Source organism: Gossypium arboreum, chromosome 9 (assembly GCF_025698485.1).
Source record: "Gossypium arboreum isolate Shixiya-1 chromosome 9, ASM2569848v2, whole genome shotgun sequence".
In the NCBI taxonomy this organism is placed as follows: domain Eukaryota; kingdom Viridiplantae; phylum Streptophyta; class Magnoliopsida; order Malvales; family Malvaceae; genus Gossypium; species Gossypium arboreum.
In genome coordinates this window covers 70,461,598-70,475,872 of record NC_069078.1, presented here as the reverse complement: position 1 = coordinate 70,475,872, position 14,275 = coordinate 70,461,598, and the positions used below count along the sequence as shown (strand labels likewise).

The window sequence follows — 14,275 nt, the reverse complement described above, 5'->3', positions numbered from 1 at the left end:
TAGTGCTCCTCACTAGGGATGGTTTGGGTAAAATTCGATTAATTTACCCAAATAATATAGTAAATTTTTTTTTTGAAATAGGCTGTCAGTAGGATTATTTACCAATCTAGTATTTTTTTTGGGTGGAGCCTTTATCATAGGTGCCACCACCTTTTAAGAAAATATTATTTTATTAGTGGTGCCTTTCTCATAGGCAGCACCACTTGTATAATTTTTTCGGGTACAATACATGACCTGCGTATATGTACGAAGATGGTATGTGATAGGTGGTGCCTATTTGGTAGGCGCCACTGGTCACTCTTACCTGATAGGCGCCATTGGTGACTCACATGCATTAGTTTACCTACAATAAAAATAATTTATGTTAGTTTACAATAATAATATAATTAAAATAAATATAAACTATCTAAACGTAAAAAACATAGGAATTAAAAAAATAAAAATAGAAATAGAAACATACCGATTAGTTTCTTTCGGACAACCTATAAAATTATATAACAATAAATTTAATCAAAATTTTAATAAATCAATAAAATTGTCAAATAAATAAAAATCAAATAAAATTACATTAAAAATTACAACACACTAAACTGAATAAAGAACAATTTATATAACCTAATCATAAATTACTAACAAAATAACTATAAAATTATTTTTTTTAAAATTACATTACTAAAAATCACCAAACCCTAAACTAAACACTAACAATTTATAATCTAATCCCATAAATTACTAACAAGATAAATAACTATAACATTAATAACAAAACACAAAACACTAACAATTTATAACCTCATCATAAACTATTAACAGATAAGAGTCACCAGTGGCGCCTATCAGGTAGGAGTCACTAGCGGCACCTATCAGATAGGAGTCACCAGTGGCGCCTACCAGATAGGCACCACCTATCTATACCATTTTTTTACATATATGCGGGTTATGTATTGTACCAAAAAAAATAATATAAGTGGTACCGCCTATGAGAAAGGCACCATTAATAAAAATAATATTTTAAAAAAAGTATTATGAAAAAATGTGGTGGCGCCTATGAGAAAGGCTCCACCAAAAAAAAACATACTAGATTGGTAAATAATCCTGCTGACAGCCTATTTCAGTATTTATTTATTTTTATATTATTTGGGTAAATTAACCGTAAGATGCCAAGGCTTTTGACTTGGTTGAGAATGAAGGTTCGGGTGGCACTCAAGAGGGTATAAGCTTCAAACCTACCGTGGGGAATATACCTCCTAGTATGCTCTGACTAAGATCCTTGGGGGGCTTTAGGAGAATTACCTTGAGCTTAACTTCTTTGCGGCCTATCATTTCTTACTCGTAACGATTGGCTAGGAGGGCCTTGTCTACTGTGAGGTCCTTTCCTATTCTTGGATTGTCTATCCTCCCTTTAAAAGGTGCCACAGGATGCCTTCTTGATTTTCTTTGCCTCTGTGAACTTGTGGGCTCGCTCGTATAGGTTAGCCAAACTTTGCGGTTTGTTATCTGTAAATGAGTATTGTACATGGTCATTCTGTACTCCTATTATAAAGGCATCAATGGCCCACTGGTCCTCCAAATTCTTTATATTGAGGGTCGCTGCATGGAATCTCTTTACATAATTTTGAAAGGACTTATCCTCTTTCTGCTTTATCGACATTAGCCCCATAGGTGTACTTATGATTACTCTGTGGGCTCTAAATCTTCCTAAAAACATCTTTCTTAACTATGAGAAACTTCAAATTGAACCATGAGGAAGGGATAGATATTAGTCCTTAGCACTTCCCTTAAGTGTCGTGGAAAATGCCTTACACTTTGCTGCATCTAACGTCCCCAGAACATTCATGTAGTCGTTGTATCGCATCAAATAGACTCGTGGGTCACTCCTTCCCTTGAACATATCCTTTAGGACCTTGAAGTCACGTGACAAGTTCACTGCTTCAATCTCGAGGGCCAATGGATTGTTAGAACAAAACAACCAATCTATGTCCCTGAGATTCAGGGTGCAATGCCCTTACATCCCTCTGCAACTCATCCATATCATTCTACCACTTTTTCACTTGCGTGCCTGAGACCTCGTTCTACATATTCACGTTGTCATGAAAGCCAGAGTTGTCAGAATGCATCTTCCTTCTCAACTCATCGTTCTACTTCAGCAACTCCTACTGAAAAGCTTGTTGTTACTCGAATCGCGCCTCCTGAGCGGCCATCTGCTCCCTCATGAACCTTATTTGCTCTTGAAGAGCAAAGAACTATTGCGGGGGTACCTCTTGGTTAGAAGGAAGCAACAACCTTTGACCAGCGGAAACATTCAGGTTTAAAGGACCAGAAACTCCTTGATAAAATACATTGCCAAAGTTCTCTGATTTGTATTACTAAACATGATTACTGATTAATGATGATTTGCATTGCCAAATTATAATTATAAATTATGTAATTGTGCAATTATAATTTGTATTACTAAACACGACATAAGGAATTACTATTCCTTAATAATTACTCTTTCATCCAATTATTTTATGTTGTCTAGGCACATCCTAAATTATAATTCACTCATTATCTATTTCTTTCTCAATGGTTTTTCATTGAAAAATTTCTATCAAATAGTTGTTTTTGTGGATCATACTTCCTTAACAGTTTGAAGTTAGTTAACCCAAAAAAAAAAAATTGAGGAGAAATGCTATGGGTTGATACAAAGAAGAAATGAGTGTGAGTGTGAGTGTGAGTATGGGTGAACAAAAAGGAAGGGTTTGATAAAATAAGAGTAGGTGAGTACAATGAAAGGAGAAGAGAAGAAAAAAAGGGTAAAGATAGGGAGAGAAAAAAAATGAGATCTTATAATTTTTTAAAATCATAATTAAATTAAAATAATATGTAAATTAAAAATTAAATTTATTATTATGTTATTTTTAGAATTGTCATATTTCCTTATCACAAAATTAATAATAATTAAAAGAATGTGATGATGCTCTATTAGTGGAGATGGTTTTGACTAGTGGATCTATTGATAGTAGTTTGATGAAATTGTACCTTATTAGGTATGTATTTGTCATGTTCTAATAATCTAAAACGAGGTTGTGAATTATTTAGACAATATTCTGCTACAGAATTTACAGGATTACATTTATTGTAAAATCACCTCCTTCAATGCAAAATCTAGTGCCGACTAATTATAATATTTCTATAATGTTTTAATTTATTTGTGATAATATAAATGCTTAATACTAACTATTTATCTAAAAAATTTGACAAAAACATATTTAATTCACCTGCAATGTAATATACCCTTATCTATATAACGAGGGGTTGATGAGTTGTTTATTTATTTATTTCAATGATTTGTTTTTGTTTACTGATCCTTATCTGCTGAAGTATATTGTACACTAATCATTGCTTTGGATTTTTCAACTCACTGGAATTTTGCATCTTGTCGCATTCGACACTTTCCTCTTTTGTAGGCATCAATTTCATTTTAATTTTACATTTTTAAAATAGATTTAATTAGTGGCATTCTTTTGTATTTTACGTTAAACTATTTTTTATACATTAATTAACAAATTTTATAATGTCATAAAACTTTTGAATTTTATAAATAGTTTAAGGCTGACCGTATTTAAATTATATCAACAACAAAATGTGTAACGATATTGTTTTGTTTAATTAAAATTATTATAAAACTTAAGAATCCTTTTTCTTAAAATAATTAGTAAATGCCTTTAATATCCTTAATGAAATTATTTAAAGTAATATTTTATATGAGATATAATTGAAAACTATTAATTTAATGAATTTGGACCTTATGTAATGATCGATAATTAAAGTGTTTACCACTCCAAATATAATTTGAATTTAAGTCGTATTAATTGCATTATTATTTAAGTCTAGTCGATTTCTATAGACTTATTAAGGAGAATATACCTATTAGTAGTGTAAGGTTGTATGAATACAATGGAAACAACATGTTTGATGAGAGAGAAATATGTGTAACAAAATATTATTTAATTAAACTATTAAAACGTTTTAAGATACTTTTATTTTCTTGGGTAAGATAATTTTAATTTTTAAAACTTGTACTCTATTGAATAAAAGAAGTTATATAAATTATCTGTATATGATTTATTTATTTAACCGCATTTGAAATTTTGATGTGACGATATGATATATTATTAAAGTATGAAGTAGTTTTTGATTTTCCAAATTTAGAATTAAAATGAATTTAAGTTTATCAAAGTTAAAATATATATATATATATATATATATATATATATATTAAGATAGATTTAAGGGTAATTTATAAAAATAGTCACTTTTGTTTACCTTAGGTTATATTTTAGTCACTTATGTTTAAAATTCTACGTTTTAGTCACTTATGTTATTATTTTGTTACGAAGTGATCACTCTATCGTTAAGTTCCGTTATCTCTCTAACGGTAATTGTAGGTGGCAGTACAACTAGATTTTAGGTGCCAACTTAGATTTCTAAATGGGATGAAAATAAATTTTTAATTAAAAAATTTAATTAATTAAAATTTTCAAACCTAAACCTTAACTAAAAAAACTGTTCATCTCCTCTTTTTAATTTTTCTTCTGTCTCTTATTTTTTTAATGAGTTTTTTTTTCATTTGACTGAAAAAACTATTATTAAGATCAAAATAGTTGAAATCAGAAATAAGAAAGAATAATCTGGAATACCCACAAAGAGATTGTGAACATACAAGTTGATTATAATCAGAAAAAATTTGATTGAGAAACCAATTATTCAAGAACTATGAAAGAACTATAAAATATAATAATTAGGAACAAAAACAGTAAAAGTAACAGCCCTTTTTTGAAAATTTTAAAATTTTCTTGAATGAAACATATTTCTGGTTGCATTTTATGGAATGCCTATTGATGCAAAATAAAATACATGTTTACAAATAATTTCAAAAATTAGAAGAAAATATCAAGAATTTTAATTTAGGGTTTTTATTAAACAATAAAAAAATCTAATGTTTTATTTTTCAATACTGAATAAAAGAGATAGAGGAATACAAAAAAGACATACCTGAACCTTCCTTTGAATTCATCTTTATGAAGCAGTCAATTTAATTTCGACTATTTTGATCTTAATAGTAGTTTTTCCAGTCAAATGAGGAAAAAAAACTCATTGAAAAAAAAGAAGAGATGGAAGAAAAATTAAAAAGAGGATATGAACAGTTTTTTTTAGTTAAGGTTTAGGTTTAAAAATTTTAATTAATTAAATTTTTAATTAAAAATTTATTTTTATTCCATTTAGAAATCCAAGTTGGCACTTAAAATCTAGTTGGACTGTCACGTAGGATTACCGTTAGAGAGATAACGAAACTTAACGGTAGAGTGATCACTTCGTAACAAAATAATAACATAAGTGACTAAAACGTAACATTTCAAATATAAGTGACTAAAATGTAACCTGAAGCAAATAAAAGTGACTATTTTTATAGATTACTCTAAATTTAATTATTAAGTTTGGATCAATAATTACATTAATTCATTAAAAATAAAATTAGAGCATAATATCAAAATTTATTTTTTAATTTAATAATTTATTTAAAAAACATATTTTATTGCGGGAATTTATTTTCCTCCACTATACAAATTTCTAGTATGTTTTGAAAATCTGTCACATGAAACGGAGATAATTTTGAAGTACAACTGGTTCTGTTGTGTCGGCGTAGAGTATCGCTTAAATAAACAGAACAAATAAAAAAAAAATTACTTCGGTTGACTATTAAGTTGGGGGATTCTGCTATATTTGCTTATTAATCAACTCTCTCTATTGACTTCCAAATAAGAAGAAAAAAAAAAAAAAAGAAACTCTCTCTATTGCTTAAAGAATTCATAACTGAAGAAAAATAGATAAATTAATTCAGTTTTATTTCTCACTACAGAGTGAAGTGAATGAGAAAAGCTGTAGTGAAAATTCAGCAGCAATGAAAAGAAGGAGGTTTGGATCTTAGGCGAAGATTTCGAAAGGAAAAAGGGTGATATTTTTCAAAACGATTCGTTTGATTATTGATGAAATGCACTGGCAGGATAAGAGGTGAAGCGAAGAATCCGGCAATTATTTCGAGATCCGGAGAAAGAAATGTCTTAAAACCAAATTTTTGAATTTTTCTCAAAACGATTCTTAGCTGCTCCTTTTTTTTTTTTTCCTTTGAAATTATGAAATTTTGATTTGCAAAAAAAAGAGAGGAGAAATAGGGTAAAGGGTTTATGGCAATGGAGTCGAGAATGGAGCGATACGAGATAATGGAACAGATCGGCCGTGGTGCTTTCGGCGCTGCCATTCTCGTCCATCATAAATCCGAGAAGAAAAAGTATTTTCTTTTCTGGTTTCTCAATTTTTGAACTTTTAGCAACGTGTAAATTGTTTGATCGATTTTATTTTTCGAATTTCAGTTATGTGTTGAAGAAGATCAGATTGGCGCGGCAAACGGAGCGTTGTAGGAGTTCTGCACATCAAGAAGTTAGTTGTTATTTCCTGTTAAATAATTTAATCTGTTAATAGAGAATTTAAATTTCCAATTTGTAATTTACTAATTTTGTGGAACGTAGATGGCCCTTATTTCGCGAATTCAACACCCTTACATTGTTAAATTTAAGGAAGCCTGGGTTGAGAAAGTAAGTTACCGTGCTACATTTTTGTATTTTTGCTAGGATTCTTGAATCAAAATCTACTTTTACTTGTAGCTTGTTGAGTACGTGACTACCTTTTGTTTTCTTCCCCTGTTGATTTTGAGTTTTTGATTGTAATGTAGGGTTGCTATGTTTGCATTGTTACTGGGTACTGTGAAGGTGGCGATATGTGAGTTTCCGTATTTGCATGGAGAACTTTGATTTGAAGTTTTTTTGTGTTTAGATTTCTGCAAAATTTGCAATATGTTAATATTGTTCTGTTTTACTGTTTCTAACAGGGCCGAATTGATGAAAAAATCAAATGGGATCTATTTCCCTGAGGAGGTAATCTAATTTCTCTATACCTACTGAATTTTTACAAGTTAGTTTCTTCTTAGGTTATGGCTTACAAGTTAACACTGATGATTGTGAACTTCGTGCAGAAACTCTGCAAGTGGTTTGCACAGCTACTTCTGGCAGTTGAATATCTGCATTCAAATTTTGTTCTTCATCGGGACATAAAGGTATGAATGTGTTAATTTATATTGGTCTTTCTATTAACTTAATGTTTCATGGACTGACTTTAGCACTATTTTGGTAGTGTTCCAATATCTTTCTTACCAAAGATCAAGATGTCCGCCTTGGTGAGTTTGCTTTTTCCCTTTTCTTCTTGGTTTCTTACAGGTTCTCTCTTTCTCTTTGTTTCTATATTGAGTTATATTAGATATCCTACCTGATTGTCTATTCTGTGATTGTTATCCTAAATTTCCTTTCTGGTCTGTGCTGCTTTAGGGGATTTTGGGCTTGCTAAAACTTTGAAGGCAGATGATTTGGCTTCCTCAGTATGTACTTTGTAATGAAATTATTCTTTTATATACATTTTCTTTTTAATCTTTTTTCAACCGTGTCCGAGGATTGAAAAACAGTTTTTTTGGGTCATTTTTCTCTACAATTTCAGTTGGGTAATAAATAAGCTTATGCTACAAAGCTTGAAATAGAGTTGTGTTCCATATTTGTGTTCTGTTGGCTGATTCCACAATTTCCTTTAATACTCTTATGGCAAAAATCTTGGATGGCGGTAGCATATTATTCATAGAGTAGATAATTCATAACATAATACATATTCCACTCTACCTGGGTTAGCTGTCACAGTCTAACATGTTCTGGAAAAATAATATGATTTGTTAAATGAACATGCTAAGTGTGTTCCAAGCTTGCAGTTAAACTTGGTGCTACTTTTAGTTCTTATCTACTGAGAACAAATTGTTACTAATTGCCAAGGAAAAGTTATAATAATACCAATTTGATTAAGATAAATAATCACAATCATTTTTCTTCAAGGAAAGAATTAAACAGAAAAAGAATCATTATTTGATACCTTAGTATTTTTGGGATAGATGGCTTCATTACTGAGTAATTGAAAAAATATGCATGTATGCGTCTTCTGGTTACTTAGTTAAAGTGGGTTAAATTTGATTATAGTGATGCATTTAACATTTTTAATGGTCTTGTATTAATAATTTAATGTAAAAGAGGCTAAACATTGTGCGAGGATTACATAGTGGAGTACTGTAAATCAACTGTGTCACTCATATGTTGTTTCAAATTTAAATGTCCAAAGACATAAAATTCTTTTATAACTGTACCTGTTGGGTTAGATTTGTACTCCTCAATCCCCACCCTCATACTTGATACATTTGGACAAAGGCAGTAGGGAGGAGGGAGTTGAAACCTGCTTCTTGAGCCTCAAATGCTGGGGTACGAGTATGAGAACAGCCACTAGTCTAAAAATTAGTATTCTCAAGCCCTTTATATCGACTTTCAGTTAATACAAAACTTATTTACCTTTGATATAATTATTCGTTTTGTGTATTTATTCTTATGTTAGAATGTGATGATTATTTTTAGTTCTAGTGCTAGTTAATAGTTGTTTACTACATGTCTCAGGTGGTTGGAACACCCAATTACATGTGTCCTGAGCTGCTTGCAGATATCCCTTATGGTTTTAAGTCTGATATCTGGTCTCTGGGTATGTCTTTTCTTGAGTGTTTGACATGTACAAGTATTTTCTTTTTCTTTTTTCTTCTCTTATTTTGGCAGAATTGCTTCTTGTTCAACAGGGTGCTGTATGTATGAGATGGCTGCTCGTCGTCCTGCTTTTAAAGCTTTGGTAAGAATTCTCTCAGTTCTTTGGTTGAATCTTTTACTTGTATTCCGGAATGAGTTTACAGTTATATCCCATTTTGACAAATAGCACAAATTTCATTTGATGTTATATTAACAAGGAAATTATAAAATGTATTTTTTTCTTTAAATCTTCTTGTGGAAGTTTTTTCCATTGCCAAATGTAATGAAACTCTCTCAGTAGTTATCTGAATTGGATTTGAGTAGTAGCAATTTTGCTACATTTATAACAGTTTTCCATGAATTCTTTGATGCACTTGTAAGCAGTGCTTTCAAAATACTTAATATTATCTTCTTGTCTGGTGTGATGTGATGTCCTTTGATAGGTTTTCCACAAGCTACTAATTTTGAGCCTCCGCTAACCATGTAAATTATACAAATTTAATTCTGATCCAACTAATTTTTTATCAAACTTGTTCTAGGACATGGCAGGGTTGATAAGCAAGATAAACCGTTCCTCTATTGGCCCTTTGCCTTCTTGCTACTCTCCATCGTTGTAAGTCTAATATGAACTTTAGAGTTCAGTCTTGTCGGTTTTCATGATGACTTGAGTATTCTCTTGTGATTTTTCATGCTCTATCTGTGCTTTCTACCCTTGCTCATTTCCTCATTTTGCTAAGTATTCTTTCATGCATTTTTTTTGTTCATTAGTATTCTTTCATGCATTATGTTTCAATTAAGTGCGGATCTCTTAATCATATTCTTTATTACATGTCGAGGAATTTTGAAACTGGTTTCTTGGGAACTATTCTTTCCTCTCTTTTATACAGCACAGAAAACTGAATTCTCGTTTAAAATCCCAAGGGACTAAGTAATCTGTATTTGGGTGGTAACGCTTAACATGATTAATGCTGTAAACTTTTTCAAGTAATCAACTCCTCACTGCATGATGGTTAATCTGTTTAATGTTACACACACAGGAAAACAGTTATCAAGGGCATGCTAAGAAAGAATCCAGAGCATCGACCAAGTGTAAGAGTTTCTTTTTGCTTAATTCTAAGGCTTCTCCACATGCAGTACTTTGATGTAACATTTTGGGTTTTCACCTTGATTAGGCATCAGAGCTTTTGAAGCACCCTTATGTGCAGCCTTATGTTGATAAGTATTGTCCATCATTCAGCAACCTTTCAAAGAACTGCTGCTTGGATAAGCATGTTACCACCAGTCGTGGTATTAGGAAAAACATGGCCGAGAGTCAGAATAGTAATAGCTCATGTAGCGATAAAGATAGTTTGCTTTCCAGTTACAGAAACACTGCCACAAGGGTTCCAGATAGCAATAATAAGGCCACTGCCTCAGATTCAAATCCTAAGGGAGAAGAGATTTGCCCCGTTATTTCAGCTGGTGAAGTTGATGAAGAAGGAATGATGAAACCTTCTTATGTGGAGCAGGAATCTAATGTGCAATCAAAGCAACCAAAAAACATCAAAAGTATGGTGACGGCTTTGAGAGAAGGGAAAGTAAGAGAAAGTGGTTCCCCTATGAGAGGTAGCCGTACAAAAGCTGTAGGTGGATTGACTCAGAGAAATAATATAGAGGCATCACTCAAAGTTCTCAAACCTCCTTGTCCAGCTCCAGGTTCAAAATTCAATGCAAATACACCCACTGTTGCTTCAGCAAAATTACCATTAGATTCTGCTAAAAGGATGCCAGGATCACACCATTTGAAGCACCAGGTATGATTGCCACTTAGTGGTTCAATTTTAATCTATTTTTTTATTGGTATCCTCACTTATTTTGCAAGATTCTTCTCTCCAGTTACCTGTAATTGAATCCTCCCCTAAGACTAAACCTAGAAATGAAGGGACTCCTCCACCTGCACCTTGGAAGCATGTTGCTGAAGATAGTCTACCTTCTAAGCACAGAACTACTCCTTCCAACTTTGCAAGAAGATCATCTATTACAGGAAAAATGAAACATGCTGGAACTGATGTTTCAAATGGGGCAAGTAACAGAAGCAAATTAGGATCTCCAGAAATAAACCAGGAGTGTGAGGCTATTTCTCGCCAACCGCCGAACACTTACTTTTCAAATGCTTCTAGGGAGGTAAAACAAGGGGCTGAGACCGAGATAGCTCTAAGTCAATCTACAAAGGGGGTGCAATCAGATAACAGAAATTCTATCTCATCTTCAATCTCAATTCAAGCATTTGAGATTTGTGATGATGCAATAACCCAGTTTATTGACATGACAGAACAGACACAAGATCATGGGATAATCACTGATATCAAGAACTTGGAATTGCATCCACCATGCAGCTCACCTGCTCTGAAATCAGAGATGCCTGAGGTTCTGTTGAGAGAAAGCTACAGTTATGATCATGAATCTGTCATATGTTCAACTGAAGAATCTGATCCAGTGAAGGCTCATTTCACTTCAGTTGATGAAAAAGCCAGTCCAAGTGCCCCTTTAGGCCTTCCGGTCCTGATTTCTGAAGAAAATTTTGTTCATAAAGATGATACAGCTGCAAGCAGGATAGTTAGTAGGGATGATGCCCCTGTGAGCACCTCAAGTATGGATGATATTCCTTTAAGCCAGATAAGTAGAACGGATGATGCTCCTATAAGTAGTCCTAGTAGTAGGGATGATGCCCCTGTGAGCACCTCAAGTACCTGGGATGATGCTCCTATAAGCAGGCCTAGTAGCGGTGATGATGCCCCTATAAGCAGGTTAAGTATGGGGGAAAATGCTCCTGTAAGTGGACCAACTGCTGGTGAAGATTACCCCTTTAGCAGGCCAAGTAGAAGTGTTGATGCCCCTATAAGCAGGTTAAGTATTGGGGAAAATGCCCCTGTAAGTGGACCAACTGCTGGTGAAGATTGTCCCGTTTGCAGGCCAAGTAGCAATAATGATGCCCCCATGAGCTGTATAAGTATTAGGGATGATACCCATACAAGCAGGTTAAGCATTGTGGAAAGTTTCCCTGTAAGCGGACTGACTGCCAGGGAAGATTGCCCTACTATCAGGACTGATGAAACCATCGCAAGCAGATGTAGTAGTGGTTATGACAAGTTCACTGTAATGGAACTTCTCTCATCAGTTGCAGAAACTTTGCCTTCCACCTCATCAATTTCATGTAGCCCGAAGAATTCACAACCAGATAAAGAAACAAATGTGCATGATTCAACAATTGGAACACCATCTGATGAAATTATACATGTTAAAAGGCACAGTAGCTTCTGTGTTGGCAGTGAGAAGCCAGCAGTCAAAAAGGTAGAAACGGGTGATCGAAGTGTGGATGTTGGGAAACTCATAAATGTTTCGAGGAATGAATTGTACACGAGAAACATGACTAGTTCACTGACTCTTACATCAAGTTGCACTGAAGCTTCAAGTTCAACATCAAATGTTTTAGATTATTCTGGTCTCACGGAAATGGATGTGAGGAACTCCATTCCCTCTGGTGTTAAAGAAACGGATACTACGTGCTGTGTTTCCTCATCTCGAGGACTTATAGATGATGTGAGGGATGTATTAGTTATGAGAACCATGACTAGCCCAGTGACCCTTGTGTCAAGTTGCTCTGAAGCTTTAAGCTCAGCACCAAATGTTTCGGATTATTCTGGTGTCGGAGAAATGGATGTTAGGAACTCTATTTGCTCTGCTGTTGAAGAAATGGATATTAGTAACTCTGCTTCTTCATCCCCAAAACTCGTAAATGAAGCAAGGGATGAACTGTATATGAGAAACACGACTAGTCCAGTGACCATTACATCAAAATTTTCTGAAGCTTTAAGTTCAACACCGAATGTTTCAGATTATTCTGGTGTAGAAGAAATGGATATTAGGAACTCCATCTCCTCATCTCCTGAACTGATAGATGTTATGAGGGATGAATTGGATATGAGAAACACGACTAGTCCAGTGACCAATACATTAAGTTTCTGTGGAGCTTTAAGTTCAACACCAAATATTTCGGATTATTCTGGTGTCGAAGAAATGTCCATTATCTCTGGTGTTCAAGAAATGGATATTGTGAACTCTATTTCCTCGTCTCCAGAACCCATGAATGTTGTGAGGGATGAATTAGATATAAGAAACAGGATTAGTCAAGTGACCCTTGCAGCAAGCTGCTATGAAGCTTTAAGTTCAACATCAAATGCTTCATATTATTCTTGTGTTAAAGAGGTGGATGTTAGGAACTCAATGCGCTCCACTTTTAAAGAAATGGATATTGGGAACTCCATTTCCTCATCTCCAGAACCCACAAATGTTGCGAGGGATGAATTGGATGCAAGAAACATGACTAGTTCAGTGACCCTTGCATCAAGCTGCTCTGAAGCTTTAAGTTCAACACCAAATGTTTTGGATTATTCTGGTGTTAAAGAAATGGATTGTAGGAACTCCATGCCCTACGTTGTTAAAGAAATGGATATCGGCAACTCCTTTTCCCCATCTCCAGAACCCATCAATGTTGTGAGAGATGAATTGGATATGAGAAACATGACAAGTCCGGTGACCCTTGCATCAAGTTGCTCTGAAGCTTTAATTTCAACACCAAATGTTTCAGATTATTGTGGTGGTAAAGAAAGGGATATTAGGAACTCAACTTCCTCCCCGGAGGCTGTGAAGCCCGGATCTTGTGTAACAGAAGATGAGAAACCTGCAAAGGAAACTCTGGATGTCAATTCTTATAGGCAAAGGGCAGAGGCACTTGAAGGGCTCCTTGAATTGTCTGCAGAGCTACTGCAGCAAAACAGATTACAAGAGCTGTCCATAGTTTTGAAGCCTTTCGGGAAAGATAAGGTGTCTCCAAGGGAGACAGCTATCTGGCTATCCAAGAGTATGAAAGGAATGATGATAGGCGATTACGGACGGAATTCATGAAGTATTATTATTACTATTTCCGGTATTCTTTTTCTCATATATTCACACTGCTGTTGTAATTGTTAGCTTTTTTGGATAACGTGCTTACCTCCTATCACCTCATACTGTAATTCTTTCAATGCATTTTGTCATTGTACATAGTTGAAAATACCAATGTACGAATATGCTACGTAGAAGACGTTGAATGCAAATCAAAGTGAAATGATTACAATTGGATCCACTTGCAGTGGATGTTTCGGGTCTGTGCGATTTGTTTTTCTAAAAACTGCAAGACATTCACTGTTGGTTCTCATCTCATCTTTGAGTTACAATTTGACTAATCCAGATTGAAATTGGGTTGAGTTTGGATCAAAGTTCTTAGGTTTGACATGATAGCTAATGATTCTGATATAGATAGATGATTCATATAGTCTATTTGCATAAAATGTTTTTTGGAAAACATGAAGATTTTTCTAAAATACTTGTAAATTTTCTTATGTTTAGATGATGGAATGTAGAATGGGTTTTTTTTTTTTTTTTTTGGTTATTTTCTGGAGAAACTACATTTTTTTCCAATTAGCTATTGAAATATTAATTGTAAAAATATTTAAAATATTTATTAACACAATGTTATTGTCTTAATATTATTATTTTAT

At 33.6% G+C, this 14,275-nt stretch overlaps 1 protein-coding gene across 3 annotated transcripts; it reads left to right on the top strand.

The window, feature by feature from the left end:
- The first annotated feature begins 5,639 nt into the window (after positions 1-5,639).
- Positions 5,640-13,905, top strand: LOC108457266 (serine/threonine-protein kinase Nek5-like). Of its 3 annotated transcripts, none has more exons than XM_017756235.2 (14): positions 5,640-6,054; positions 6,414-6,480; positions 6,570-6,635; positions 6,773-6,819; positions 6,929-6,974; positions 7,073-7,153; positions 7,231-7,273; positions 7,422-7,471; positions 8,577-8,658; positions 8,750-8,799; positions 9,236-9,309; positions 9,734-9,785; positions 9,869-10,489; positions 10,572-13,905. In XM_017756235.2, the coding sequence occupies exons 1-14, from the start codon at positions 6,035-6,037 to the stop codon at positions 13,638-13,640; spliced, it is 4,368 nt and encodes a 1,455-aa protein (XP_017611724.1). In that variant the 5' UTR covers positions 5,640-6,034; the 3' UTR covers positions 13,641-13,905. The 3 variants fall into 3 exon arrangements, with proteins under 3 accessions (XP_017611724.1, XP_017611723.1, XP_052874855.1); XM_017756234.2 differs by having other exon boundaries at positions 5,640-6,331; XM_053018895.1 differs by having other exon boundaries at positions 6,021-6,054; positions 6,414-6,635.
- Positions 13,906-14,275: the final 370 nt, after the last annotated feature.

Excerpts from the sequence above, each read along its gene's own strand:
- LOC108457266 (XM_017756234.2), top strand. The coding sequence starts at position 6,228 with ATGGCAATGGAGTCGAGAATGGAGCGATACGAGATAATGGAACAGATC. Across the intron at positions 6,332-6,413 it reads CATAAATCCGAGAAGAAAAA|TTATGTGTTGAAGAAGATCA; the intron begins GTATTTTCTTTT and ends TTCGAATTTCAG. Across the intron at positions 6,481-6,569 it reads GGAGTTCTGCACATCAAGAA|ATGGCCCTTATTTCGCGAAT; the intron begins GTTAGTTGTTAT and ends TGTGGAACGTAG.